The 27952-nt window shown below is 43.1% G+C and overlaps 1 protein-coding gene across 2 annotated transcripts in view; it reads left to right on the plus strand.

The window, feature by feature from the left end:
* Positions 1–27096, plus strand: part of ZFYVE26 (zinc finger FYVE-type containing 26) — a 62626-nt gene extending 35530 nt beyond the window's left edge. For both annotated transcript variants that reach the window (XM_055304013.1, XM_055304014.1), the window contains 17 exons: positions 263–509; positions 1236–1349; positions 3586–3749; positions 4789–4925; positions 6830–6861; positions 7533–7669; positions 8877–9097; positions 12325–12472; positions 12732–12941; positions 13436–13654; positions 17786–17983; positions 18917–19116; positions 19941–20082; positions 20377–20436; positions 21859–22041; positions 22625–22669; positions 25052–27096. In XM_055304013.1, coding sequence (XP_055159988.1) covers positions 263–509; positions 1236–1349; positions 3586–3749; positions 4789–4925; positions 6830–6861; positions 7533–7669; positions 8877–9097; positions 12325–12472; positions 12732–12941; positions 13436–13654; positions 17786–17983; positions 18917–19116; positions 19941–20082; positions 20377–20436; positions 21859–22041; positions 22625–22669; positions 25052–25255 — 2661 coding nt within the window. In that variant the 3' untranslated portion in view covers positions 25256–27096. The remainder of the gene's footprint in view (positions 1–262; positions 510–1235; positions 1350–3585; positions 3750–4788; positions 4926–6829; positions 6862–7532; positions 7670–8876; positions 9098–12324; positions 12473–12731; positions 12942–13435; positions 13655–17785; positions 17984–18916; positions 19117–19940; positions 20083–20376; positions 20437–21858; positions 22042–22624; positions 22670–25051) is intronic.
* The last annotated feature ends 856 nt before the right edge of the window (positions 27097–27952 follow it).

The following is a 27952-nucleotide window of genomic DNA, read 5'->3' on the forward strand; positions in this document are numbered from 1 at the left end:
GCCTAAAATATGTATTATCTAACCCCTTACAGAGAATGTTAGCCAACCTCTCTTCTAGGTAATAGGTACCTGAAGTACTTCTTGATTGCCACCTGAAAGATTGAAATAGAGAGATTGCTTCCTAAAAGACTCCTGACCAGTTTCAGTAGTTGGCCATGTGCCTTTGGTCCCTGATCTCCTTTTCCTTCCCAGTAGGAACCTTGGATTTCTTCTGAATTGTGTGTACTGTTTTCTTTACTCTGTGAATCTACCCTACAAACAGGTTCTGCTGACCCTCCCTGAGCCACACCAAGCCAGCTATTCCCACTTGTCCTCTAACCCCCTCCTCATGCTGGAGCAACTCCTCATGAACATGAAAGTGGATTGGGCCACTGTAGCTGTGCAGACTCTGCATCAGCTACTGGCTGGGCAGGAAATTGGCTTCACCATGGATGACGTTGACTCACTGCTTTCCAGATATGCAGGAAAAGCCTTGGACTTCCCGTACTCTCTGAGGGAAAAACGATCAGGTAACTGCCAACATCCTAATGGGGACTCCATGTGGTGGAGGAAACAGCATACCACATCCTTAGTTGTAATATGCCTTCTTTTATTATTTTGAGTTGATCAAGAGTGAAAGGAATATCCTCCAGAGAGATAACTCTTTGCTATATAGGAGAGCTCTTGGCCTTGGAGGAAGTGGCAGGCTAACCAAAATAAAAGTTTGGTAGGTTATCACTGTGCAAACATAAAGGTTTGGGAGACAAAACATGATGGGAGTGGTCTCTGTTTGGCCTTGGTGCAGTAGACTCTTATGTACTGTCATTCTGCATTGAGGGTGTGCAGTGCTCACAGGGTCACATCAGATACTGCTACTACATGAGCTAAGTCTCTTTTAGAATGAAGAAAATGGATATATGTAGGCTGATATTCCCAGACAACTTTTTATTTTTCTTACTCTCTACCCTCCAGGGCCATTATTTGAATGTCTTCTACTTCTCTCTGGGCATTTTTAAAATTTATTTTGTAAAATCTTGGCAGCTACTTCACTACTTCATGTGCCTAAACATAGTTTGCTTTTTGAGGAGTTGAAGAAGCATGCCTGCTGTTGTCTTGGAAGTACCTCCACCATGCTTTTTATACCAGGCAGAATCATGGGATGACAATCAGCAAAACAACAGAGATTTAAGCTGAATGCCTAGCAGAGTGATGCTTATGGTAGGACGATATTTTGTCAGCATTTTCCCTCTCTACAGATTCTGTGACTCACCTCCAGGAAGCCAGTCAGGCTTCGGACCTTGAGACCTTGTCTAGATCACCATCAGCAGAATTCTCTGCTGCTGTTGCTACTCCTGCTGCTCCTGCTCCTGGTAAGAACAGGTTCCGAGAGTTACCCATTGTTTAGTTCAAACTTGCCTTTATTCTGACCTGATTCTTTAGCCTCTTTTTCCTTTTCCAGTTACAACATTCTTATTTTTTTTCTTGGCTTATTCCAGCTTTGTATATCCCAGAAAATTTATCAATCAATTTTCATTATTTGCAGTAGTATTTCTATAAGATCTCTGCAAACACTAAACTAGCAGATACTGAACCATTGCTCATCAGGAAGATGTGTGTATGTGGTGTATGTGTGTGTGTGAGTCACTTAGATTGAAACTGAAAACAATTCATCCTAGTAGATTTTATTTTGAAATTGAAATTGAAAATAATTCATCTTAATAAATTTTATTTTCTTTATTTTACCAAAGAGAAAAAGAGGTTTAAAGGTGTTAACATGATTTGCCTGAGTCAAACCCACTAGTGAGTACCTGATGAGTTTGGGATTCAGACCTGTCCAGCTAGCCCGAGAGCCAGAGCTTCTTGCCCTACCCCACCCTGTCCCCTCCCATCTCCATCCTCTGGTCACCTCTGTATGAGAGCTGAAATACGAAAGCAGAACATCACCTTGTTCATCTTCAGATGAGAACCTGCATGTCAGGCAAATCAAATTATTCATCACTCTGCCCATATCTACAAAGGCACGGCAAATACTGATTTTGAAGTTACAAGTAAATTTTGATGAGTGGGCAAATGCACAACTACTGACTGCTAATAGAGAGGATAGAGTATATTCAGTCCTCATGATCATCCTGGCCCTCTGCTGCAAGATCGTTATTTATGTTTGTCACCTACATAGCGTGCAGGCTCCTTGAAAAACTCAGCTGTGTCTTGATCACCCCTTTTCACTACCCTCCTCTTCCCCACCACCCCTCCTCTTCCCCAGTCCCTGGCCCTTTGGACAATGGCCTACAGTCCTCAGAAGAAGCTCAGAAAGTGTTTGTTTTGCCAACAGTCAAGGGAGCAGGATTCCAGGAAGAGATCTATAGGTGGTATCAGGAGTCACTGTGTTTTTCAGTTCTCTTCTTCTGAGACCTGCCAACATTGCTCCGCTAGTCGACAAGAAATTTCCTTAGGTACCAATAAGCAAAGACTGTGGCATTTCACAGCCATACTTTGAAAATTAGCCATGCTTTACAATAACCAGTAGACCTGAGGGAAGGGCTCAGTCTTATAGAACTACAAACAGCCTCCTGCATCTACAAATGGCAGCCTGAGCAACTTTGGTTTAATTTTTTTTTAATCTTTTTATTGTGGACATTTTCCAGTATACAAAAGTAGAATAGTGTAATAAAGTCCCACATATGTATTCCCAACTACAATAATTACCATCTCATGATGGCCATTCTTGTTCCATACCAGGTTATTTTGAAGCAAATCCTAGATATCAGATGATTTTGTTTATAAATGTATCAGTATATATCTTTAAAAGGTAAGGAATTTATAAAACAAAACTGTAACATCTTCATCATACCTAAAAACAAATTAATGATTTTTTATTATTACCAACTATCCAGTCAGTATTCATATTTCCCCAGTTGTCTTGTTAATGTTTTCTTACTGTTTTAATTTTTTTTAAGATTTTTTATTTATTCATTCATGAGAGACACAGAGAGAGACAGAGAAATAGGCAAAGGGAGAAACAGGCTCCCTGCAGGGAGCCCAGAGCGGGACTAGACCTCAGGACCCCAGGATCAAGACCTGAGCCAAAGGCATATGCTCAACCGCTGAGCCACCCAGGTGCCCTTGTTAATGTTTTTTTTTTTTAATTGGTTTTCCTAGAACCAAAATCTGAATACTGTCCACACATGGCATTTAGCTAAAATACTTCTCAAGTTTCTTTTAATCAATAGGTTCCCCTACCTCTTATTTATCTAGTTTATTTGTCCTGTAGAGATTCCCATATGCTAGATTTCGCTGATTGCCACCCTCTAGTCTTGGTCTCAGTCCTCTGTATTTCCAGTAGATCTAGAAGCTTGTTTGATTCAGGTTTAATATTTTTTGGTAAGTATATTTGATAGGTGCTTGTGTGCCTTCCATCAGGAGACACACACACAGTGTCCAGGTGTCTCTCTTTTTATAATTCAGTTAGCCATCAATGACCATTATGCTGGATATGTTATTTCAGTAGGTGTTTGACACATGGTGAAATTCTGATTTTTCTCATTCCTTCATTTATTAGCTGGACTATTGATCACCTTTTACTCTGACTTTGGCTCTGACTCCCAGGTGTCTCCACCGTACATTCCCCCAGTCCAAGGGAAAGGAGCTTCCCAGAAAGTCAGACTCCACTGGAGTTTGTCCCCCCAGCAACACCCCCTGGCAGGCATCAATGGGTGCCTGATGAGAGTGCAAGCATCTGCATGGTCTGCTGCAGGGAGCGTTTCACCATGGTAAGCAGTGTTGGTCTCCAGCTTTGCCTGCAGAGGATGTGAAAGGAAACCACCAATTCATGAGCCCAGAGTTTATAGTCTATCCTGCTATCCCCAAGAGAATATTGGTATTTTCAGAAGAACTACCAAATCTAAGACTTTGGGTTTAACTTTGACCTGATCAGGTGTATTTTCTGTATTCAGACAGGTGGTAGAGATACCTTCGGGTAACCTTAAATTCTAAAATCTTTGCCATTCTCATGAAATGACTAAACAGAGGCAGAGTGGTATAACAGAAGGAGTCACTGTCACTAACACAAGGAGATCTTGTCTCTAGCTCCCCTTTCACCATAAGACAGGTGGCCTGGTAGTGGTTGTATGTACTATCTCTGGAGATAGGACCTGGGTTCTAATCCTAGATCTGCCTCTTACTAGCAGTATGACTTTTTCAGTCTCAAATGCTCACTTGTAAGTTAGGGATGATACATTTTTTTGGCCCATGGGGCTATAAGGACCGACTATGATGACAAAAGTACACTTACCACTGTACTGACTGGCATATTAGCTCAAGGCTGACAAGAACAACAATGATTTGATTTCTGTGTGTCTCATTCCCTCATCTATGAAGGAGGTATAACATGTAAGCCTCTTACAGTGAAATGAGACAGTACTAGTGAAAGCATCTTTTTCTTTTCATCATCATCAATGCCGTGAAAACATGTGATTTGCATTGGCTGAGTAAGTCAGTTCTTCCCTACTGTTTTTGCTGTGTCTTCACACATTGCCTCCACAGACAGGTAAAACTTGTCAGGAACTATTGCAAAACTGCCCATTGGACTTTGCCCACTATCTAAGACATACCTTTAAATGTCAGCTTCTTAAAGGTATGGGCTTGGTATTCTTTCTCAGTAGAAGCCCAAACACCTGGTGTTCTTAGTAAGTTGCAGGTGGCTAATACCAAAGATAAGTGGGTTGACAGGTATACTCACAGCTCCTGACAGGTATACTCACAGCTCACCTTCTCTTCCTCCCTCTTCGTTCTCTTCCCAATAATACTCAGTTCAACAGGCGTCACCATTGTCGCCGTTGTGGCCGGCTAGTGTGCAGTGCTTGCTCCACGAAGAAAATGGTGGTAGAAGGCTGCAGAGAGAGCCCTACTCGTGTGTGTGACCAGTGCTATAGTTACTACAATAAAGAGTGAGTGTCCTACAGTGGGGCCACTACTTCCATGGACCTCTGCACACCCATCCTCCCCCGAGGTCAGGGGGTCTTGGTGTCTTATTGTGGAGAGCATCTCAAGTCTGGAACAATTACAGCAAGTTCTAATTTAACATTCATACTGAAATGCCATAAACTCTATAGCGAAATGTTTGACCTAGATTAGAGAAACTTCTAAGAGAGGAAACAGAGCTTAAGGTTCTTCTATGATGTTGTCTCTGAGATCAGGACACTTGGTTCCCGACTGAGGCCATTAATCTTAGGTTGCCAACAACCTCACCAGTTTTCCTGCTGCTCCTGCTTCCATCCATCTTAGCTGGCCTCAAAGGGACGTGTTCACATCCACTGACTGTTCCAGCATCATTTGCATCAGTTTTAATCCAGCTAGTCATCCTGGCTTGTTATCCACAACTAGAAGAGCCCCCACACTTTCCTACACACAGTTTACCTAGAAACAAATTTCAGAAACTGTTTATACCTCTGGCAAGACAGATTAAGGCTGTTTGCTGGCTTAGTGTTGCTCAATTTTTCTCACTACCTGTAGCAGCAAAGGAGGGTGAGACTAAGGCTCATAGGCCATCTGGGAATATGAGCTAAAACAACTCCTCAAAAGCAAATTACTTTGAATTCTTCATGTTTTGCTACAGACAAATTGATTTTATATTCTCAGTAGCTAATAGCATTATTAAATTTGTTTTAATATGAATATTTTTTTTCATTATTTACCGTGATGATTATTGATCTCCTAGGAAGGAAGACATGCCATTCTTATATTGTAGTTTCTGTGACCCTGACCTACCACTTGCCTCTCTTGGGGTAGGAAACAGAAGAAATATCCATATACCATATTGCTGAGATTGGAAATGAATAGTTAGTATTGATTGGGATTCTTTCATTCAACAATTACTCAGCAATAATCCTTTCCTCAAGGAGCCTAGATTTTAGTGGGAAAACAGGTAACAGACCACAGAGTCATTGGATGAGTGCAGTGGTAGAGACACCCAGCTTAGCCTGATGGTCAGAAGGTGTCTTAGAGGGATGGCACCTAGTCTAAGCCTTAGAGTATAAGAACTTAGGAAAAGAAGCCAAAACAGTGCATGCCCAGAAGTAGAATTAACAACTGTGAAAGTAGGGGCAGGAGAATATGTGGGTCCTTTGAGGAAGTATGAGTAGGTAGCTGATAGACTGAGGTTCTAGCTAGCATACATTAAACTTAGAAAACTGACAGTTGAGCGAGGAGGACTTGGGCCCAAAGGCTTGGAGCTTGCTCTTTGGCAGCATGGGCTGGGGTTGACCAGCAGGCTTCCTGTGTAGACACTAGACTTGACCTCCAACTTGTGGCATCAGGACTTAGTGTTTGGTAGTGCCAACTAAAGTTGACCAGAGCCAGTGACAGAGTGGGGAGGACTTTTATGAGTTGAGCACAGGTCATGAGTGCAGTGCTCTCAAGAGATAACCAGGCTAGGTCATAAGGTCTTTGCTGAAACTGCAAACGTGGAATACTTTTACCCTGAGAAGCTATGGAAGAATTTTAAGCAGAAGCATAACAGGACCAGATTTGCATTTTTTTAAAACTTGCTATAGCTGCAAAGTAAGGAGTAGGTTGACAGAGTCTAGGACACCAATTGGGAAGCCATTATAAAGGCTCTAGCAATAAGTGAGAAGAGTCCTCTCTGAGGCAGGGATGGAGAGAAAGATGGGGACATTTAAAGAGGTGGACAGAAAATGGTCAGTGATTAGCTTGACAGGTGAGGGACAGGAAGAGTTTGATTGGTTCCCTGGTACATCTTACTTGGGTAACCGTGTAAAAGTCAATGCACTATCCCAGCTTCAAAACAAAGAGGAGAAGGGATCAAGCATTTATTTTTTCTTTCTCTTTCCAGTGTGCCAGAGGAGAATCCAGGACAACCAGAAGGTAAGGCTGAATCATATTCCTGTGTGTCTTCATTTATATGCTCAAGTCTTGGAGTCTTCCTTTGTGTTTCAGCTGCAACTGATACCTTTATTAAAAGTATCAGTTGCAACTCAGTCCAACTTGTTGGTCAAGAAGAAAAGAACATTCTTGTCATTTCTATCATGCTATTTCTCTTAAAGTTTACCATCCTATTAAGCTACCATACTGGCTCATTAGCTTCCAGCATTCAGAAAGCCAGGAACCAGAGAATTTGGTCCCTAACTTTGAGTAGGTGGTTTCTTTTTTTCCTCTTAGATTCCCTTTCACCTCCATCCTACCTCCAAATGCTCCCTCCTTCCCCCTTGGCAATCACTATTAATAGTTTGGTTCATATCCTCCCACAGAAGTTAGTTTTTAGGATACCCAGTGACTCCCCTCCATTTGAAAAGGCTGTACATTTCAGAGTTTCTTGTGTGAAGCAGTGGGGTTGTCTGATGCTGTAACCATCATCTCAGATCTTCCCTGGGGAAGAAAGTTTGAGGTACACAATGAGATCTCCTAAAGGAAATAAAAGGGTCCAAAAAGAGACAGAGACCCTCAGATAGTGCATATAGCTCATGCCAGTTTTCGGGCTGGGGCTACAGTGGACTGCTGGTTAGAGAATGACACTTGAACGACACTTCTCTCCTCAGCACCAGACAGCCCCAAGAGTGAAAGTCCTCCATACTCAGGCGTGGTGAGAGTCCCCAAAGCAGCTGAGGTGGAATGGATTTTGGATCTGAATGAGGAGGAAAATGAGCTGGTGCGGAGTGAATTTTACTATGAGCAGGTAATAGCAATAAAACTTGTTGGTCATTTGAGTTTCTTTATAATGCGTAATTATGGCAAGAAATGCAGAAATAGGGCAAGCTGGGTGGCTTAGCGGTTTAGTGCCGCCTTCAGCCCAGAGTGTGATCCTGGAGACCTGGGATCGATTCCCGCGTTGGGCTCCCTGCATGGAGCCTGCTTCTCCCTCTGCCTGTGTCTCTGCCTCTCTCTCTCTCTCTCTCTCTCTCTCTCAATCTCTCTCTGTGTGTGTGTGTGTGTGTATGTGTCTCACAAATAAATCAATAAAATCTTAAGAAAAAAAGAAAAAAAAAAAGAAATGCAGAGATAGGTGAATACAGCCTGGCCTTCACATGGGAGCTAAGACAAGTAAACCAAATGAGACAGAAGATGAAGAGCATCTTGGAAATATATGAGAGCAGGTTGGAAAGGGCTTCAGGGGGGCACCTAGATGGCTCAGTCAGTTAAGCATCTAACTCTTGGTTTTGGCTCAGGTCATGACCTCAGAGTGGTGAGATAGAGCTCTCTGTTGGAGCCTGCTGAAGATTCTCTCTCTCCCTCTCTCCTTGCCCCTCCCTCTACCCCCTCTCTAAAGAAAGAAAGAAAAAATAAAAACAAAATTAAAAAAAGGAAAGGCTTCATGGAAGAACTAGCATTTAAGATGATCCTTAGAAGAATGTAGGTGTGTGACAAGCAGAAATCTGGGGAAGGTAAGGAGAATGAGGATAGGGGAAGGACAAAGAGTACAAAACTAGAACATCTGAGTAAAGGCACAATGTCAGTATTCAGGGCATGATTAGGGGACTGGAAATGGCTTAATGTGAAGGAACATAGAGTGTTCATAGAGAAGCAGTAAAAGGTAGGATTGAAATGGGTGATTTATGATTAGAGCCTTGAATCCTGCAGTAGGAAAAGTGTACTTGAAAGGTTTGGAAGTGTGCTTTGGAATATGAACTCAGCAGCAGTATGTCCAGGCTTAAAGCAGAGACTTCTCCAGCAAGGCAACTGTCATAGTCCAGTGGTCTAGCAGGACCATTAGAATATCTGAAATGTGTTTAGTTCCACTTCTGCTTTGCTGTGGAAGTTTGGCTCCCTCCTGCAGTGTATTTCAAGCCTGGTGGAATAGAAGAATAATTCTTGCCACCCAACTGCATTAGAAGCATGCTTTGGTCCCCAAGCTCACTGCTTCCCTCCTCTTCCACCCTGGCCAGTCCCCCAGTGCCTCCTTGTGCATTGCCATCCTGAACCTGCACCGGGACAGCATTGCCTGTGGCCACCAGCTGATTGAGCACTGCTGCAGGCTGTCCCAGGGCCTCACCAACCCAGAGGTGGATGCAGGGCTGCTCACAGACATCATGAAGCAGCTGCTCTTCAGCGCCAAGATGATGTTCGTCAAGGCCGGCCGGAGCCAGGACCTTGCTCTTTGTGACAGGTAAATGGGAATGAGTCTCTGTTCTTTTACATGGTTAGCAGTTCTGTCTGGTTGCTTTTTCTGGCCCCCTTATGACTTCTCAACCTCACCTTCCTCTCTCAGAAGATGCACTGAGTATGTTTTGCACCTCAGTTTGACGATGGTGAAATGCTGCTACCAGATCACAAGTGGTCATCCTCACCCTACCTTGACAGCCTGTGTCCTTTTCTTTCTCTGGGCATATCCTCAAAGCAGTGTAGCCTCTAGCTCTACCCAGTAAGAAAGAAAGTAAAGACTTTGGTTAATTTATAATTAAAATCTTTTTAGGGGCCTTTCAGCCGGAACCGCCATCTTTCAGTAATTAGCCAAAATTACCAACACGAAGGGAAAGAGGAGGGGTACCCGCTATATGTTTTCTAGGCCTTTTAGAAAGCATGGAGTTGTTCCTTTGGCCACATATATGTGAATCTATAAGAAAGGTGATATTGTGGACATCAAGGGAATGGGCACTGTTCAAAAAGGAATGCCCCACAAATGTTACCATGGCAAAACTGGAAGAGTCTACAATGTTACTCAGCGTGCTGTTGGCATTGTTGTAGACAAACAAGTTAAGGGTAAAATTCTTGCCAAGAGAATTAATGTCCGCATTGAGCATATTAAATACTCAAAGAACCGAGATAGCTTCCTGGAGCGTGTGAAGGAAAATGGTCAGAAAAAGAAGGAAGCCAACGAGAAAGGTACTCTGTCCAACTGAAGCGCCAGCCTGCCCCACCCAGAGAAGCACACTTTGTGAGAACCAATGGAAAGGAGCCTGAACTGCTGGAACCCATTCCCTATGAATTCATGGCATGATAAATGTAAAGAAAATAAAAGACCTCAGGATTGTAAAAGTGTTTCTCTTAAATAAAAAAAAAAAAAATCTTTTTAGGGGAACATGTTTCAGCTCTATGGAACTTTCTAGCTTTTAAGGAAAATGTGTCCTCCCTAAGTGTCCAATGCTTAACCTTGGCCGGGACTCTATCCCAGTCTTCACCAAATCCAGACTGTGGCCTCAGAAGTTCTGGGTAACAGATCTATAAAGTGTACTAGGGGCTGGTCTATCCCTGTGTCACAGGTAGGAATCTGAGTCATAAAGTATAAGTATCTATGGAAAAGGTATGATTAGGCCCCAGATCCCTGTACAACCTGCTCTGCCTCCATTCATTAACTTGACAATTGAAACTCCCCGTTCCCAGCTTATCCACCCAGATGTGTGACTCATGTGATGTGTTCTCAGCACCCAGTCCTAGCCAGATTTGGGAGCAGAGAGCATAATTTTCTTTGAAGTATAAGTGCCTCAGGCACTTGTTTGAAGTATTTGCCTGCAAACTCCCAAGACAGCAGAGCAAGCACAATGAACCTCATCTGCACTACTTCCTAGCTCTGTAACCTTGAACAAGTCTGTTGACTGGCATGGGCCACAGTTTCCTCCTCTGTAAATTGGGGATGTTAGTAATACTTATAGGGCACTTAGTAAGATAAACTGAGTGTATCCCTGTAAAGGGCTAAGAGTATTTCTACACCAAAAACGCTAGTTTTACTCTTTTTAGTAACAAAACCGGAAGATTGAGGAGGGAGGTGACACAGAAAGTAGAAGGAAGTATAAAGCAATTAATCTCCCTCTTTTAAGTGAAGAGACAATAGATTATACATCATTTTTCAAGTTAGTGAATGAAGAAGTGAGTGTACGTTAAGTTTTCTAAATAACCATGAAAAGAACCAAGAATCTATCAGTTTACCAGAAATGGAGGAGAAGAGGGACAAGGAACAAAACACACTCCATATAGAAAAAGTAGAATTTAGAGCAAAAATAAAGATACCTAAATATATCTCAAATATCAGTAATGTAGATGAAATAAAATCTTATTAAAGAAAAAAGTATTCAGTTTGGGGACAAAACAAATTTAACAAGTCCTTTACTTTCTTCAAAGCCTAATATAAATAGAGGAAATAGCCACTTCAGGCTGCGGACAGTAGAAATGAAGAAAGTGCTTACTCTGGTAGGATTCTCCTCCCCAGATTCTGTGGACTTCTCTTGACAGTATACAGCAGTGGTTTCAAATTACACATTCTTTTTTCCCCATTCTAGATTCAGACACACCCATTCTAGAAGATGACTTCCTTTGTGCAGGTTTGCTAATGGGAGTGAATTCATCTCTCATGTGTTTAGAACTCCTGATTTGCAGAGTATTTTTTTAACTCATACTTCCTTCCGATAGACATTTAAATAAATAAATGTTTAAAAAGAAAACTCATATAACCTATTAAAAATGTAAAATACATTGTGATACCGAATTTGCTTTTATACAATATACTCTCTCCTACCCTATTCCTATTAGGTTGAGAATGACTGATATACTGAATTCCTTTCCAGGGAAATTGGTGGATAAGTCAGGATCCACAGGTCTTTTTTTTTTTTTTTTTTTTTTGCTAGAATTATATACAACTGTATATAACATACACTGCATAATTTATTTACTGTGTAGTATATATTGTAATTGTATTACGTACAATTATATTCAAGAACTTTGAGTGTGGGACTGTTTCAAGCAGCACTAGACAAAATGACCCAGTTCTCTAGGCTCTCTGTTGCTGTGAGGTTTTTGCAGTCACCAGGTGTCAAGAGTAAGATCAAAGGTGGCAATGCTAGTGGACTGTAGCAAGGGCCCATCCTTAGTGCAGGGAGATGATGTCAAGTCCAGGAGACTAGAATCTAAGTGATTGCCCATCAGCACCTGCAGGGAATGGTAATGATGTGACCTCTAGGCTGACTAGAAGTGCAGGTCTAGTCTCTGTGCTTTCTCCCAAGCATACAGGTTTCTAAAGAACCAAAAAGCAAGTGGGTAATTTGTGAGTATCCCTACTTTGAGTATTAATAACTAATATTTAATGAGTACTTAAAAAATCTAGACTCAATCCTAAGCCCTCTTACTCAAACTATTTCATTTTATCCTTAAAATACTCTGTATATTCATTTTACAGATGAGTAAATCAAGTCAGAGAAGAGTTAACTAACTTGCCCAAGGTCATAAAGCTACTAAGTGACGGAGTTGAGACTCAGTCTGACTCCAGAGCCTTCTCTGTGTTTATGTACCTCTCAATTCTCATTTTCACATTTCACACTGGAATTGAAATAGAAAACTTTTAAGCAACAACTCTTTTTACTGACTCTGTGGAGCCTCATTGCCTTGCCCGTTTCCTCCCTGTAGCTACATCAGCAAGGTGGATGTGCTAAATATCTTAGTTGCTGCTTCCTATCGCCACGTGCCACCTCTGGATCAGATCCTGCAGCCGGCTGCAGTAACCAGGCTAAGGAACCAGCTTTTGGAAGCTGAGTACTACCAACTGGGTGTTGAGGTGAGACAAAGACAAAGCTTACTTCTACGCAACTGTAATGAGTTGCCTTTTTCTAACCTTGCACACAGGTATTGTCATCTCTCAGTTGTCCATGGCCATGGGGGAGTATCTAGGGCATGACAAGTTCACCAGTTGGCAATAATGGCAGGTGGGGTGATGGGAAAGGAAGACAACTGGCAACAATGGGAAAGAATAGGTCTTTGGGACTTTTGGCCTGGATTTAGGTACGTCTCACTAAAAGGAGCAATTTTTCTTCCAGATCTCCACAAAGACTGGCCTCGATCCCACTGGAGCATGGCATGCTTGGGGCATGGCCTGCCTCAAAGCTGGAAACCTCACTGCTGCACGAGAGAAGTTCAGTCGCTGTCTGAAGCCTCCTTTTGACCTCAATCAGCTAAGTCATGGCTCAAGACTGGTACAGGATGTGGTTGAGTACCTGGAGTCCACAGTGAGGCCACTCTTATCCTTGGTAAGAACACAGCAGGGGGAGGGTCAGTTCAGGGAGGAAGGCCCAGGAGCAGTAATGACCTGGAGAAAAGGATCAGCTTCCACTCAGCTTATAGTTTTAGTCCTCACTCAGAGCTGTCCTGGCTCAGAGCTGCCAGACTTAGATTTTGTTCTTTCCATTATACATAATTAAATAAGTAACTGTGGATGATTAGGTAAGTAATACAGAGTCAATCAAAAAAGAAAAAGCAAACTACAGAGAAATATTTTTTTAATGATAAAAATGACAAGTAATGTTTAGACTTTGGTGAATTTTCTATGTTATGCTTTTGAATGAAATTGGTGTTATACAATATTATAATATTGAGAATGTTGTGTCCTGCCTGTTTTTCTGTCTTTAAAACAGTATTGTAAGCCTACTTCCACATTCCTAAATATTCTTTGAAAATGGTATTCTCAGAGGCTGCTGAGAATTTACTGGATTTTATTTTTCTTTGCACTCTTTTTTCTTGTCAGCAAGATGATGATTACTTTGCTACCTTGAAAGAACTGGAAGCTACCCTGCGGACCCAGAGCCTCTCTCTGGAGGTGATTCCTGAAGGGAAGATCATGAACAACACCTACTACCAAGAATGCCTCTTCTACCTGCATAACTATAGCACCAATCTAGCCATCATCAGCTTCTACATGAGGCATAGCTGCCTGCGGGAAGCCTTGCTCCACCTCCTCAACAAGGTGAGACACACCTCCCTCTCAAAGAGCAGTGCCCACTTTGCCCACCTAGTTCGGCCCACTCAGCTTTAACTGGAGGCAGTAACCCCCTGAAATTTAACCCAGTGTTGAGCTATGAGATCTCTGGCAGAGTCAGGTCAAAATGGAAAATTCTATCACCTAAATTATGATTTGATATGCATGCAACAAGTCTTAACCTGAGTCCAGATTCCCCTACTAATTGGCGATGACAAACTTCATCCCTTTTGTCAAAACATACAGCAGAATGAAATAATAGTTGAGAGCATGGTCTCTGGAAGAGGTGATTGGTATGAGTGGTGTGACCTTGAACAAATTGCTGTACTGCTCTGTTTCCACACATCTCTCACCTGCCCTGGGACCATGTCCCATTGCTGATACAGCTGCTAGTCCACTCAGAGTTGTCACAAGGGCCAGGAAATACACATGATCCTATATTTGGGCCCCAAAATCTAAGAGAAGAAGAGTATCTCTCCTTTTTTCCTTCTGATATCCTCTGTTCTCTTCCCACTGGAGGCAAAGGCACCACTGAAGTGCATTAATTCTTTGGAGCCATTATTAAGCAAAATCAGGACTCTCTTTCACCATGACCCTTTGGCATTCACTTTTATTGGAACGGTCCACGAACACTTTCTGAGAAACTTGCTAATCTATACCAAAGTTCAGGAAATTTAGCTTAATTTAACTTAATTTAAATTAAAGGAGTTCAATACTTTTAATTTCAGTAGGCCACCCTGACTCAAAATGGCAGCCAATGAAAGTTTACAAAGGTACATATCTTCTAGGATTGCTTCAAGTGAAGTCAGCTGTTCACAGTCATGATAACCGTATCCCTACAGGGTAGCTACTAACAAGGTTTCAAAAATAAAGTAAGAGTTATATTATTTAGAGTTTAACTGCTAATTTTTTTCCTTTTCCTCTGTTTCCGAATAAGTTTGGGGGTAAAACAGTTTCCCCCAAGCACAATTTGAGAGTGGAAATCAACCAGTTCTGTTTCTTCTGTTGACCAGAGAGTTAAGCAGCTTACTTACTTACTTATCTTGGTATAAGCTGACAACAGCATTACCCTGCTTTCCATTTGTCAGAGCGAGGAAAGAAGCCTTATTTTTATCTTCTATAATCATAGTTACCCTTGAACTGCAGTATCTTAATTCTCAAGCAGGTAGGGAACAATAGAAAACATATTGTGAAAACGACAGTTGAATGGCTAGAGCCTGGAAGGTGTTCTGTTGCTAGCCTCTTTCCCTGCCTTTTTCACCCCTTTACCTGCCAGGCTGCCCCAGAGTAAGCTTTCTAAAACATAATACATGCTTTATGTTATTAATAGTTCATGTTATTCCCCTCTCTGAAAGACCCTCAGAAGATCCCATGGCCACAAGAGGAAGTCCAGATTCCTTAGCATGCATATAGGACCCACCAAGATCAGGCCCCCTTATTTCTCCAGTTTATTTTCACCACAAGCCCTATATATGCCCTACATTCCAGACATCAAATTATTTAAATTTTCTTGATTGTACCTTGTAATCTGTTACTTCCATGAATCTGCATGTGCTGTTCCCCCTAATCTAGAATACCCTGCCCCTCTTTGTTTTCTTTGAAAACTCCTGTTTATCCTTTCAGACCCTCTCTGTTGAGCATTCATAGAATGCACAAGCTACATTAGTCAGCTCTTCTATATACCACCGCTGTACCTAGAATACAGCTCTGTTATTGCATTTATCCCACTGCCTTGCAGCTGTTTACAACTGTGTCATCCTTTCTGGACCAAGAAAGCTTATATATTATTTCTGTATGTCTTCAGATGCCTGACCTAGTGCCAGGTATAAATGAAGGAGCAAGTAGGTAAATAGATGAAATGGAAGTTCTTAATGTATAGCTCTTCTGAGAACCTCCACCTTTCCTATGGAGCTGATTCCTCTGCCTTTTAAAGTTTATTCTAAAACTTTTCGATTAGGTCTAGGTTTCTGAGTTAGAAACAGCCAGAATTGGGAAAGGAGTCCTCACCCACAAAGGATATTGTCAAAGCTGAGAACTACTCCAGTTCTAAACAGCTTGTACCCAGCGTTACAAGGCCAACATGGTTATACTAACATGAGTTTATGGCCATTCTTTACCCTCCATTATTCATAGCCTGTAGTCTAAATGCCCAGATTATTTTTTTTTTTCTGTGACTGTGGAATGCAGGTTTATGACACAGGGTCTCTGAACTATGAATGAGCTTCAGAAGGGAGGATATTAGTATGTGTGTGCACCTTCCTGAGGAGTTGGTCCATACTGTTTAACACTTATTCATCCAAGAAATACTTATTAAATAGCCAAAGAGTATTCTGGGCACTGTGAAAAAAAAAATAGACAAAAATATCTGCCCTCATAAAACTTACATTATAGTAGGGAGGCAGACAATAAGCAAGGTAAATAAAATCCATAATTATAGATAAGTAAGAAGAAAAAGCAGAGTAGAGGGCAGGAATGGATTGGGCAGTTTTAGAAAAGATGCCCAGGGAAGATGACAAACAGTAAAGGACTAAAGGAGGTGGAGAGTAAGCCATACAGATTATGGAGGGGATGGCTTGGTGGCTCAGCGGTTGAGCATCTGCCTTTGGCTCAGGTCATAATCCCGGGGTCCTGGGATCGGGTCCCACATCGGGCTCCCTGTGAGGAGCCTACTTCTCCTCTATGTCTCTGCCTCTCTCTATGTCTCTCATGAATTTAAAAATCAATCAATCAATCAATCAATCTTCCCTACAATTTGTAGTGGGGAGACTTGCTCCAAATTTCTATTAAAAAAAAAAAAAGAAACGTTACAGAGGAAGCATAGGCTGAGGGAGTAGCAAGTGCAAGGGCCAAGGTGGCTTGAGCAGAGTGGGTTGGGAAAAGCGTAGGAGTAAATAAGGTCAGAAAGGTAATAGGCCCAATCATATGAGGATCATATATAGGCCTTGTAGACATTATGAGGGCTTGGGCTTTGTGTTGAGTGAGGAAAACCATTGGAAGATTTTGAGCAGAGGAATAACATGATGTGACTTAGGTTTTACCAAAATCACTCAGGTTGATTGGTTAGCATTAGAGAAAAGAGACAGGAGCAGAAGGTAGTAGACAAGGGAAGAGGCTATAGCAAATATCCAGGCAAGTGGATAAAGGTTATGATGACTTGGTCACAGTGGTACATTGAGGTAGTGAGAAGTGGCTGGGTAGATGCAGATTCTGTGTGTATTTTGATGGTAGAGCCAGTAGAATTGCTAATGCATGTGACATTGGGTGCTGAGGCAGGAGCAACAGATTTGACTAGGTTTTTTTACCTGAACAACTAGAAAAACAAAATTGCCATCTGAGAAGGGGAAGACGATCAAAAACGGATTTGGCAGAAACAACCAGGCATGTAGTTTTGGGTGTATTAAGTGTACTAGACATCCAAGAGGACATTTTGAGTAGGCAATTGGATATAAGTTGGATATCTACTTCTGGAGTTCAGGAGGAATGTACGGGCTGGATATCGGGATCTAGATATAATCAGCAAATAGATTTAAAGCCATGAGATTTTATGAAATCCCCAGAAGAGTGAGTATAGAAAGAAAAGAGAACAGGTTCCTGCTAAGCCCTGAGGAAATTAGGAGGAATCAGCAAAGAAGGTTGAGAAGGAATAGCTGGAAAAGTAGAAAGAAAACTGGGAGAGGCTGGTGTTATAGAAGCCAAATAAAGAAAAATTTTCCAAGGAGGAGGAAACCATCAGCTGTATTAAAAGCAATTGATAGTTCAGATGGAAAACAAGACAGAGATTTTAGATTTAACAATTAGAGGTCATTGGTGATTTACAGGGCACTTTCAGTGGAGTGGTGGGTACAAAAGCTAGATAAGAATGGGTTTAAGAGACAAGCACAGGAGAGAAATTGGAGACAGGGAGTGTAGATAACTTTGTCAAGGAGCTTTTCTACTCAGGGAAGGAGAGAAGTGGAGCAGTCACTAGAGTGGGATTCTCAAAGTTATCTGTGACACGTGAGAAGCACCACCACTATAGGAGAAAGCCAAAGGTGTATGAGTGGAAGGAAATCCAGGGTGGGTCCCAGACAGTGCCAGAACCAGGCTCAAGACTTGACTTTTTGCCTTGCCCTGTTCCAGGAGAGTCCTCCAGAAATCTTCATAGAAGGCATTTTCCAGCCAAGCTATAAAAGTGGGAAGCTACATACTTTGGAGAACTTACTAGAATCCATTGATCCAACCTTAGAGAGCTGGGGAAAGTACTTGATAGCTGCCTGCCAACATTTACAGAAGAAGAACTACTACCACATTCTATACGAACTGCAGCAGTTTATGAAGGTAATAGCCCCTTCTTGCCCTCTACTTCTGTTGATGATGCCTTGCCATACAGGGAGACTGTGCAGGATGAGAGAACAAGACTGTCATTTGGCCTCACTATTTGACCAACCCTAGAACAAATCCATGTGGCTCTCTAGCATTGTTAAATAATATTAGGAATTCCATCCTCATCCTAAAGAGGCAAACCTTAACCTTGTCTGTAATGACATTCTTCGGAATTCAAGGAAGATGAAAAAAAGATCTGTGGTGATTTCAAGATGAGCAAGAAGCATAAATGCAGAATTCATAAGGAATGATGGAGAAATGTTTTTAGAGAAAATATATGAAGGGAGAGGAAATAAGTTTCCCCCAGTCTGTCCAAGGATTGCAAACCCTAAATTACAGAAAAAATGAACCAAAGTGAGAGTGAAGCCGAGCTGAATGGAGAATCAGAAGTATCCTTTTTGAAGATCTCTTCTGTGGTGGAATAACATTTTTTTTTTTTTTAGATTTTTATTTATTTATTCATGAGAGACACAGAGAGTGAGGCAGAGACACAGGCAGAGGGAGAAGCAGGCTCCATGCAGGAAGCCTGACATGGGACTCGATCCTGGGTCTCCAGGATCAGGCCCTGGGCCAAAGGCAGCACTAAACCGCTGAGCCACCAGGGCTCCTGATTTTTTTAACTTTTTTTTTTTTTTTTTTTTTTAGATTTTTATTTATTCATGAGAGACACTCTGGTGGAATAAAGTCCTTCCCAGGAGTTCAGCCAGTTGGTTTGCTTTAGGATCCCTTGGGCTTAAGAGTAACTAACACAAAAGAGTTGCGCAGCTAGTGATGGGAGTGAGTGTTGTGCAGCTTCATGGGTGGAAATCAGGTCAGAATCCTCCTCACACCCATACCCTCCAATATCCCTGAACTCATTTGACCTGAACATTCATTTTCCTCTTCTAGGACCAAGTCCGGGCCGCCATGACCTGTATCCGATTCTTCAGTCACAAAGCAAAGACTTACACAGAACTGGGAGAGAAGCTCTCATGGCTGCTTAAGGCCAAGGACCACCTGAAGATCTACCTCCAAGATACCTCCCGCGGTACCAGAAGGAAGAAAACCACCTTCTTCCAAAAAAAGATGACTGCCGCTGATGTGTCAAGGTAGCCCAAGGCTCAGGAAACAGGGTGGGCAGAAGGGCTGGAATAGAGTGTCTATTGATGATGAAGCTGCGCTTGTCCATTCCTGAACCCTTGAAAGAGAACACATCTAAAGGGAGTCATTCCTGAGCAACAGTGGCCAGTACAAGTCTGGAGAGCCTACAAAGGAGCTTGCAGAGAGGAGAGCAGGGGAAGTATTGAGATCAGACCCCTTCCAGTAGGCAGGAAAAAGAGATCCTGCGAGATTGTTGGCCTGTCCCTGTCTCCATCTTCCTCTCACACTCCTCCCTTCTCCCTTGCTGAGCAGCAGTCACACTGGCCTCCTTGGGCTCCTCCATACACCAAGCCCTTCCCTTCTCTCAGTCTTCATGCTGGTTCGTCCTTTCACTCTCTGCTTACAATACGACATTTAAAGTAAATGCTGCACCTCGCCTTTATTGCCTCCATAGGCTCAGTCACTAAATATTTTAAGCGTTCATTCATTATTCATCTGTCCTCTAGCCTATGAACTGTGAGGGCAGGGTTCGTGTCCCTCTTGACCTCTGTTGTTATCTGCAGCACCTAGGTGCTTTGTAAATACTGACTCAGGGACCAGAGTTTTCATCCAGTTCCACAGAGCAGCTATAACCCCGCTGAGGCACCTCTGTACAGGGCACCAGATCACCCTTTTCGTCTTGTTGTAACTTCTCAGAGGGTATTTTGGATCGCTTCTCCCTCCATATCATTTCTTTTGCCTTTTCCCATGCCATCTTAACATGATTTCTCATGGCCCTAATCACTCCTGAAGTGCCTTAGGAAGCTAGATCGCTCATCTCTCGTCCCCATAGGCACATGAACACACTTCAGCTGCAGATGGAAGTGACCAGGTTCTTACATCGGTGCGAAAGTGCTGGGACCTCTCAAATCACCACCTTGCCTCTACCCACTCTCTTTGGAAATAACCACATGAAAATGGATGTTGCCTGCAAGGTACATACAAATGTTTTAGACCTCTGACAGACTGCTCTTATCTTTCAGAAGCTTATCATGATTGTAATCATCTAGCTAGTATTTCAGTTGTTCATTTGAAGTCTGCCTTCCCACTAGAATGTGAGCCAAAAGAGGCTGGAGATCAAGTCCATTTTGATTACTCTTGTATCCCCAGTGCCTGGTACTTAGTCGAGTCTCAACAAATATTTGTTGAATAAAGGGGGCCCTCTTCCTTGATAGAAGGGCTACTCCATAATTATTGCTTCTTTAAGCACATTTTACTCTCCTTTTCAGGTCATGCTAGGAGGGAAGAATGTGGAAGATGGTTTTGGAATTGCATTCCGTGTTCTGCAGGTATGACATGAGTCACTCAGGATTATGCTGAGGGCAATCAGGACCTGAGTGCAGTTCCATGAGAGACTATCCTTCAGAAAACCTTTATCCCAAGGGTAGCAGATTTATGTATATATACAAACTAAAGAAGTCAGGGTGGCTATTTACAGACTGTGTCAGATTCAGGATTCTGGGACACTTTGCCAAAAGCCAAGTAACCGATGACAGGTTCATCAAAAGCTATCAAATAAATACCTGAAACCAGGTCTAGGACAGCTCCCCACAGCTGTTTCCCTCTGAGGGGAGCATGGCTGAAGGATGTGGCAGGGAATGGGGGGGGGGGGGTCCTGTGCAACAGGAAGGGCCACTGGCAGAATGGACTGCCCCTCCATCCATCTGCCTAGGAGCTGGCTCAAGGCGTACCTTGTGTTGCCTGTGGCAAGAGGACACCGGTGTGGGACACCAGGGTGGCTCAGTGGTTGAACGTCTGCCTTTGGCTCTTGGCATGATCCCAGGATCAGTGATTTAGTCCCGCATCAGGCTCCTTGCAGGGAGCCTGCTTCTCCCTCTGCCAATGTCTCTGCCAATCTCTCTGTGTCTCTCATGAATAAATAAATAAAATCTTTAAAAAAAACAAACAAACAAACAAAAAAAGAACACTGGAGCAGAGTGTGGAGCAGGGCACCACAAGATTTAAAGTTTCTCCAGACCACCGCCCCCCTCCCCCCATATTTTCAGAAAGTGACCACTAGACCGTTCCACATAGATACCCTAAGAACCATCACTCTGGGCAGGTGGATTCTGAATACATTGTATGTGTCTTGAGGATCAATGGCTTCATGAATGACCGGACTAATTCCTTTCTTTTCCACCTATTCCAGTGTTGGAAAAAGCTCTCCACACCCAAGCTGCCCTGGTGGACAGGCAGAGCCACAGCTCCTCTCAGACTCTGTCAAGGATTATCATAGATCGAGTTTAAAGTGGTAGTTTCTTAAACTGGTAGTTTCTAGCAAATCAGTCTTTTGGTGAATTGGTTTGTCCAAATACTAAGGCATCTGCTGATAGAGCACCAAGAGTCCACAGCAGCCAATACCAACCCTCACCATCCCTTTCCTAAGACAAAGGGGCTCATGAAAAAAGGAATGAACTAGCCTTGAGAATTTGATTAAAAATATTTTCAGAAAGTGACACAACAGTGAGTGAGACATATCATTTTAGATACCAAGGTTACGATTGTTTTGGTCGCTTCCTAAAATGTCTGCCTAATTCCAAAGAGGAACTTTTCGCTTGTTTTTGTTTGTTATATGAATGTTTTCTACTATGACTATAACCAATATGGCTTATCTACGCCAAGCATAGTGGGGATTTTTTTAAATGTTGCCTTCCTTCCTACTGCTGATGTCCCCTGCTCCCCTAAACCCATCATCCTGTGTTCTCTTCTAGGACTTCCAGCTGGATGCTGCTGCGACCTACTGCAGAGCTGCCCGGCAGTTGGTGGAGAGGGAGAAATACAGTGAAATCCAGCAATTGCTCAAGTGTGTCAGTGAGTCAGGCATGGCAGCCAAAAGTGATGGGGACACCATCCTTCTCAACTGCTTGGAAGCATTCAAGAGAATTCCACCCCAGGTACGCTCGCTTCTGTACCTCTTGGCTCCTCCATCTGTTTCATTGTCTTCACATCCCCCTCTTGGTTTTCCTGTTCCCTGTAATATACTCATAATGTACTGACACTCTGCAAGATCCCTTTATCTTTCTGACTCCTCTGTAATATTGGTCTCACCTTAATCAACTCTTCCCCGGAAGGAAAATTTATGGTCATAACCTCTATATCCAGAAGGTGTCCCTCAATATCCATTGTCTAACATCTGTACCTGTGGACAGACCAATCTGAATTTCTCCCTGTGATGGTAGAGGAGGTCAGGGTGGGTGTGCAGATGGCCTTTGAGCATGTTGCCTATGAAATTGTCCCCCGTGGCTTCTTTATGAGGTAAACAGAGCCATATCCACTTGTGAAGGCCAAGGACAGTCCTCTCAGGAGTTGTTCTTTTTCCTCAAACTCCCAGGTGTAGTGTTATCATTGGATTTCCCTTGATGCTCTTATAGCAGAAGTTGAGTTAAAAAGAACATGCAAGCTGAAGCCACATTGGGCCTCAGCTCCCATGCTGGGGACTCTTCCTCCTCTCACAACCAATGCTTCTGTTCTGCACAGGAGCTGGAGGGTCTGATCCAGGCGATACACAGTGATGACAACAAGGTGAGCAGAACTGTCTCCAAACCCTGGTGATGTTCATGAGCAGCAGCTCGGGCTTCCCTTTTCACCTTTATCCCTTGCTCCCCACAAACGGTTCCATTCAACCTATATCTCAGCTTCTTTGTTATTCAGAGGTGGAGGGTGGGGGTGCAGAGAGAAAACAGATGGAGCACACACAAACACTGACTTCATGAGCCCTTGCTTTCCCACTTCTTTATGTCCACTTTCCATGCAGAGCTTTCTCAGAGACCCCTAGGAAATCCTTCATTTCTGTCTTCAGGTTAACTGACTGAATGAGGTTCTCAGAGTGGGCAGGCATTTCTTTATCCTGGAGGGGAAGGATACCCTGTACAGAAAGGAAAAAACCGCACCTAGCCCTTGAGCAACAGATACCCATCTGTGTTTCATTCTCCAGAGCAGGCTGCTTCCCTGAGGTCAGTGAGCTCTTCCTATTGAGTAGGAAATCAGTGCTTCTGCAGGGAGTGCCAGCCAGAATAGACATCCTCCCAGCTGCTCCTATTTGGGCCTAGCCATAGGCCAGCAGCGGCATAGGAAAACCAAGCCAGACTGCCCTGGCCACTAGCAGTGGGAAAATTTGGCAGCTCAGTCCCTGGTGAAGAAAACTAATGTCAGGCACATGGCTTCTTACACAACCACAGAGCTGCTCCCCGTGGTAGTATTGCTGATCCCCAGACTGAATTTGTCTGGCCTTCATTCAAGGAATTAGGGAGAACATGTTCTGAACATTTCTTCGTTTATGCATGCCCCATCCAGATGACCTCCTATGGAAAGGATGGAATTTTGATATTGTGAATTGTAGAGAATTACTTTCTCAGAATCATAATGAGGATCCAGCAGCCAAGCCAGACACCCCAGTTCCCTGTGTCCCACACTGTGGTCCTTCTCCAAGGCTACAGGACAAGGCTCAGTGAGCCTCCCCCACTGCAAGACAGAGGCCATGCCATGTCTTTCAGAAAAACATGCATTAAAATCTCGACAGTTGCTGTTACTTTTTCAGGTCTTTTTCTCTCAGCAGCTGTTTTCATGCACTACTTAAGTGATCTCAGGCCACAAGGTCTTGCCAAAAATCAGCCTTACTCAGTTCCTATTACAGACTTTGTGACAAAATGCTCTCTCCTCTAGGCAGGAATTTTGGCTGCCAACTTGTGATATTATGTTTAACGCACATGCATGTTAAGTAGAGCTGAAGGCCTGGGTGATAGGAAGCATCCTGGGGCAGCAGGTAGATATCCAGACAGCAGGACTTGATGACTTAGTAAGCTTAGAGAATATCCAACATCTAGCTTTAGCAGATTATCTGTAGTTGAGCTTAGGATAGAAAGACTCCAAGGACCAAGACAAAAAAAAGATCAAAGATTGAAACATGAAGAGAGAAGAGTTCCTTCTAAACCACCAGAAGGGACTGTCACAGCAGAAAGGCAGTTGCTGGTGGAAACTCTGAGGCAGCTCATGAGGGCCTTGCTGTTAACTGGCCTAGAACACTGACAAACCAGGGATGTGCTGGTGAGATCAGGGCTAGGGAAGGCATGGGTTCTAGTCTCCACTAAGCCAGGGGTTAGTGAGATGGAGGGCCTCCAGAGTGGGAAAGAGACACCCCTCAAACCCAAAACTGAGACACCTCTGATCCAAACAGCACAAGTCAAGTCACCGTGGGATTAGACCTTAAACTGGATCTTTTCTAATTGTGTGTATGCTTGTCCATCCCTGGATTTCCAGTTACAAGATTAAATACAGCAAGGTAAAACAGAAAAATAGTGAAGGAACAGGAATCTGTGTGCCCATTGTAAGAGAGAGATAGAGATATGATGATTCATCCATTCAGTCAGTCACTTAATGCATATTTATTGAATACCTAACACATACTAGGCCATGCGCTAGGTACCACAAGTACAAGAAGTAGAAAAAGCAGACAGTATCCCTGTCCTCATGGAGCTTAAAATCTAGTCAAGGGAAGAGACATCAATCAAATAACCACCCAGACAACTACAAAATCTTAAACTCATGACTCTTCAACTTTTAAACTCAGGAACAATGTTGACTCTGAAGCTAGGCAGAAGCTGGGGAGCCCAGGATAGTAAAGAGGAAGCCCTCAGAAGGAATAGACAGAGGCTAGACTCTGCCCACCTGCCTGCTTTCTTTTTGAAATTCTTAGATTATCTGTAATGATTATAAAATAACACAGTGTAATGGCTTAATGTCCAGAATATTTCAGTTGCTACAATGTAATGAAAGACAAGAACCCAATCATTAATTTGGTAAATGAGAACTGATCTTTCATCTGGTGAACCCTGACACAGCTCTGTGTTTGTTGCTTCATCACCCGTGATGATTTCTTTTTGGCTATCTCTTATACCTGATTGCCAGGTTCAGGCCTACCTGACGTGTTGCAAGCTGCGTTCTGCCTACCTGATTGCCGTGAAGCAAGAGCACTCACGGGCCACGGTCCTGGTTCAGCAGGTGCAGCAGGCTGCCAAGAGCAGCGGGGATGCCGTAGTGCAAGACATCTGTGCCCAGTGGCTTCTAACAAGCCACACCCGAGGTACCCACGGCTCAGGCTCCAGGAAGTGACTGGGCAGTGGGGCCTAAGTACTGTGGAGAGACAGAGATAACCTCTACCTCTTTCCTCCTGTGCACTGGGACTTCCTTGGCTCTGCCCCCGGTCGGAAAGAGCTGGATTGGACCCTACTTGCCATCTTGGGCAAAGATAGGACCTTTCACGCCACGCAAGTGCCATGTTTCTGTAAAATTGTGGAATCTGTGTTTGTCTGGAGATGGCCAGTTCTTTCTACCTCAGAATGAGTGTGTGTGTGTGCACACTCCTGTGCACTCATGTTTACGTCTAAGCATTTCTGAACAAGCAAAACTCTCCCCCACCAAAAAGAGACACTTTACTTTAGACTTCTGCCCGTCTGAAAACCTTCCCTGCGTTTTGGTTCTTAACCCGGGTCATCCTGTTTATACACAGTTCCTTCCGTGTGGAGATGCTCAGTAGTTCCTCATAACTAGAAAAGTTTCACAGAGAATTCTAGAGCAGCACCAAAAGGATTGCCTCTTTTTTCTTCCTTCCTCTCCCAAAATTCAGAGATGGACTTGGGGCAAGTGCTACCCATGGAATAAAAGTCATCCACGTATGTCCTGTCACAAGCACAAGGTGTTACCAGGAGTCTTTGGAAGGTAGCCTGAGTAGAAGGATCCTCAGGTGCTGGCATCTGAAAGCTGTGGATGCAAACAGTGAGGGGCTAGACCCCCCCCTGACCAGCAGGCGGGGCACCATTACATCCATCCATCAGGGAGAGGAAGATGAACCTCTCCAAACAAGAATGCAGGGAGGTTACTGACAAGCACAGAGCTGGCTTCTGTGGATATCCCTGCCACAAAGAATGTGGCTCTCTGAGAGTGGGGAGAAAACCGGTAGCCAAGATCCTAGGACAAAAATGGCCAGACTGCCTATTTGAGTGACAGTCCTATGTGTGCCCCTTTTAAATGGTTAGGAAACCACTTCTTCTCTCCTGCTTCTTCACAGTCTCAGCAGGACCACAAGATGAAGATGAAGTGGCCCAGGATCATTGAGGCAGTACACGTATTTGTCTTCACAGAGGGAGTCAACAGTTGGGCCTATGGATAAGAATCAGAAAAAAAAAAAAAAAAAGGAAGAAGAAGAAGAAGAAGGAGATGATGAATAGGTCCCTCCCAGTTGATAGAAAACCAGGCAAAAATTGGGCACTGGCTTGTGTTCCCACACCAGATATGATTTTAAAAGGGTCTGTCATACTCAGTGACTTGGATTTGCAAATGAGGGCCCTAAGGAAAGCTCTGCAGCTATGAGCCTCCCACCAGCTGGAGCTCAGTCTCTTGACCTCACATTTGTTGCTGAGACAAAGAGGAACTGGAAGCCAAAGTCTGGTGCTTAGACCCTATGGATTTCTTTCTGAATGAGGTTTTTTGATAGTAAAAAAGCAACTAGTAGGGGCATCTGTCAGATTCAGAGCTTTGGTCCTATAGAGAGAAGAAAGACTGCAAAGGAATTTTCAGATCTCTCCTGGGGGGAAGTTTAGCAAGTGAAGTGGTTTTCCTTCTCTGGGTCATAGAATCATCTGTCTTCCAGGCATGTCATTCCCTGGCATCTGCTTGTCCTTCTGAGTCTGCCTGCCCTCTTTGCACTGAACATAAGCACTTTATATGAATGGGTTGCAGATCTTGCAGCTCTTTAATTTGGGATGTTACGACCAGATTTTTCTTTTTCTTCTAACCAGTTGAACTGTAAAATAGGTAACCATTGACTAGGCTGACATAAGATGAAGCTAAAGGCCTTTGAGCATCACACCGTGGTCTCCAGGGGAAAAAAAAAAAAAGTACATGTTGAAGGGTTTACTACAAGCAAGCCACAATAAAGTGTCTGTCCTACCAGGTTTTTGGCTTCATGACTTTTGTGATATCTTGTTCTTACCCTTCTGTTCCTTTTTGCCTTGTCTTCTGTTTGAAGAGAAACCATGGTTGGGGGAGCTCAGATGGCCTTCAATTCTTGAACTTTCTTGAAAGATTCCCATCATAACTAATAATAACTCTTTGGTTAGGATTTATTTCAAGTTTCTTATGTGTTCAAAACTATTAGTGTACTCTCTATCACCAGAAAACTTTTTTGCTTCAGTTGGGTTTGTAGGTAGAAGTAGATTATACACTCATCAAGTATAGAAAGTAAGTGAAAAGTCCTCCCTTCCCTGTCCCCTCAACCCAGTGCCCTCTCAGAGGCCACCAATGCTACCAATTTCTAGTGTTTAGTTCCAGAGCTATTTTATTGCATAAGCCAAAAGCAGTAATTAAAATATTCCATGGTGAAAGATATGCCATAATTTTTAGCCAGTCTCTTAGATATTTTATGTCATTGCTATCTTTCACCACCACAAGTTATGCTGCAGTGAATTATCTTGTCTAGAATGTCCCTGGGTCAGAGGATATGTGCATTTGACAAATATTGTCAGTTGCCTTCCTAAGAGATCATAGCAATTAACTCTTGCACTAGCAGTGTAGGACAGAGCCTGCTTTCCCATACCCTTGCCATCAAACTTTGTAGCTCTTTACCAGTCTGATAAATGAAAAATAGTAGTCTGAACACTTTTTTTTTAATATTTTTTTCTTTATTTATTTATGATAGTCACACAGAGAGAGAGAGAGAGAGGCAGAGACACAGGCAGAGGGAGAAGCAGGCTCCATACACCAGGAGCCCGACGTGGGACTTGATCCCGGGTCTCCAGGATCGCGCCCTGG

The sequence above is a fragment of the Nyctereutes procyonoides genome, unplaced genomic scaffold (genome assembly GCF_905146905.1).
Source record: "Nyctereutes procyonoides isolate TBG_1078 unplaced genomic scaffold, NYPRO_anot_genome, whole genome shotgun sequence".
Lineage (NCBI taxonomy): Eukaryota > Metazoa > Chordata > Mammalia > Carnivora > Canidae > Nyctereutes > Nyctereutes procyonoides.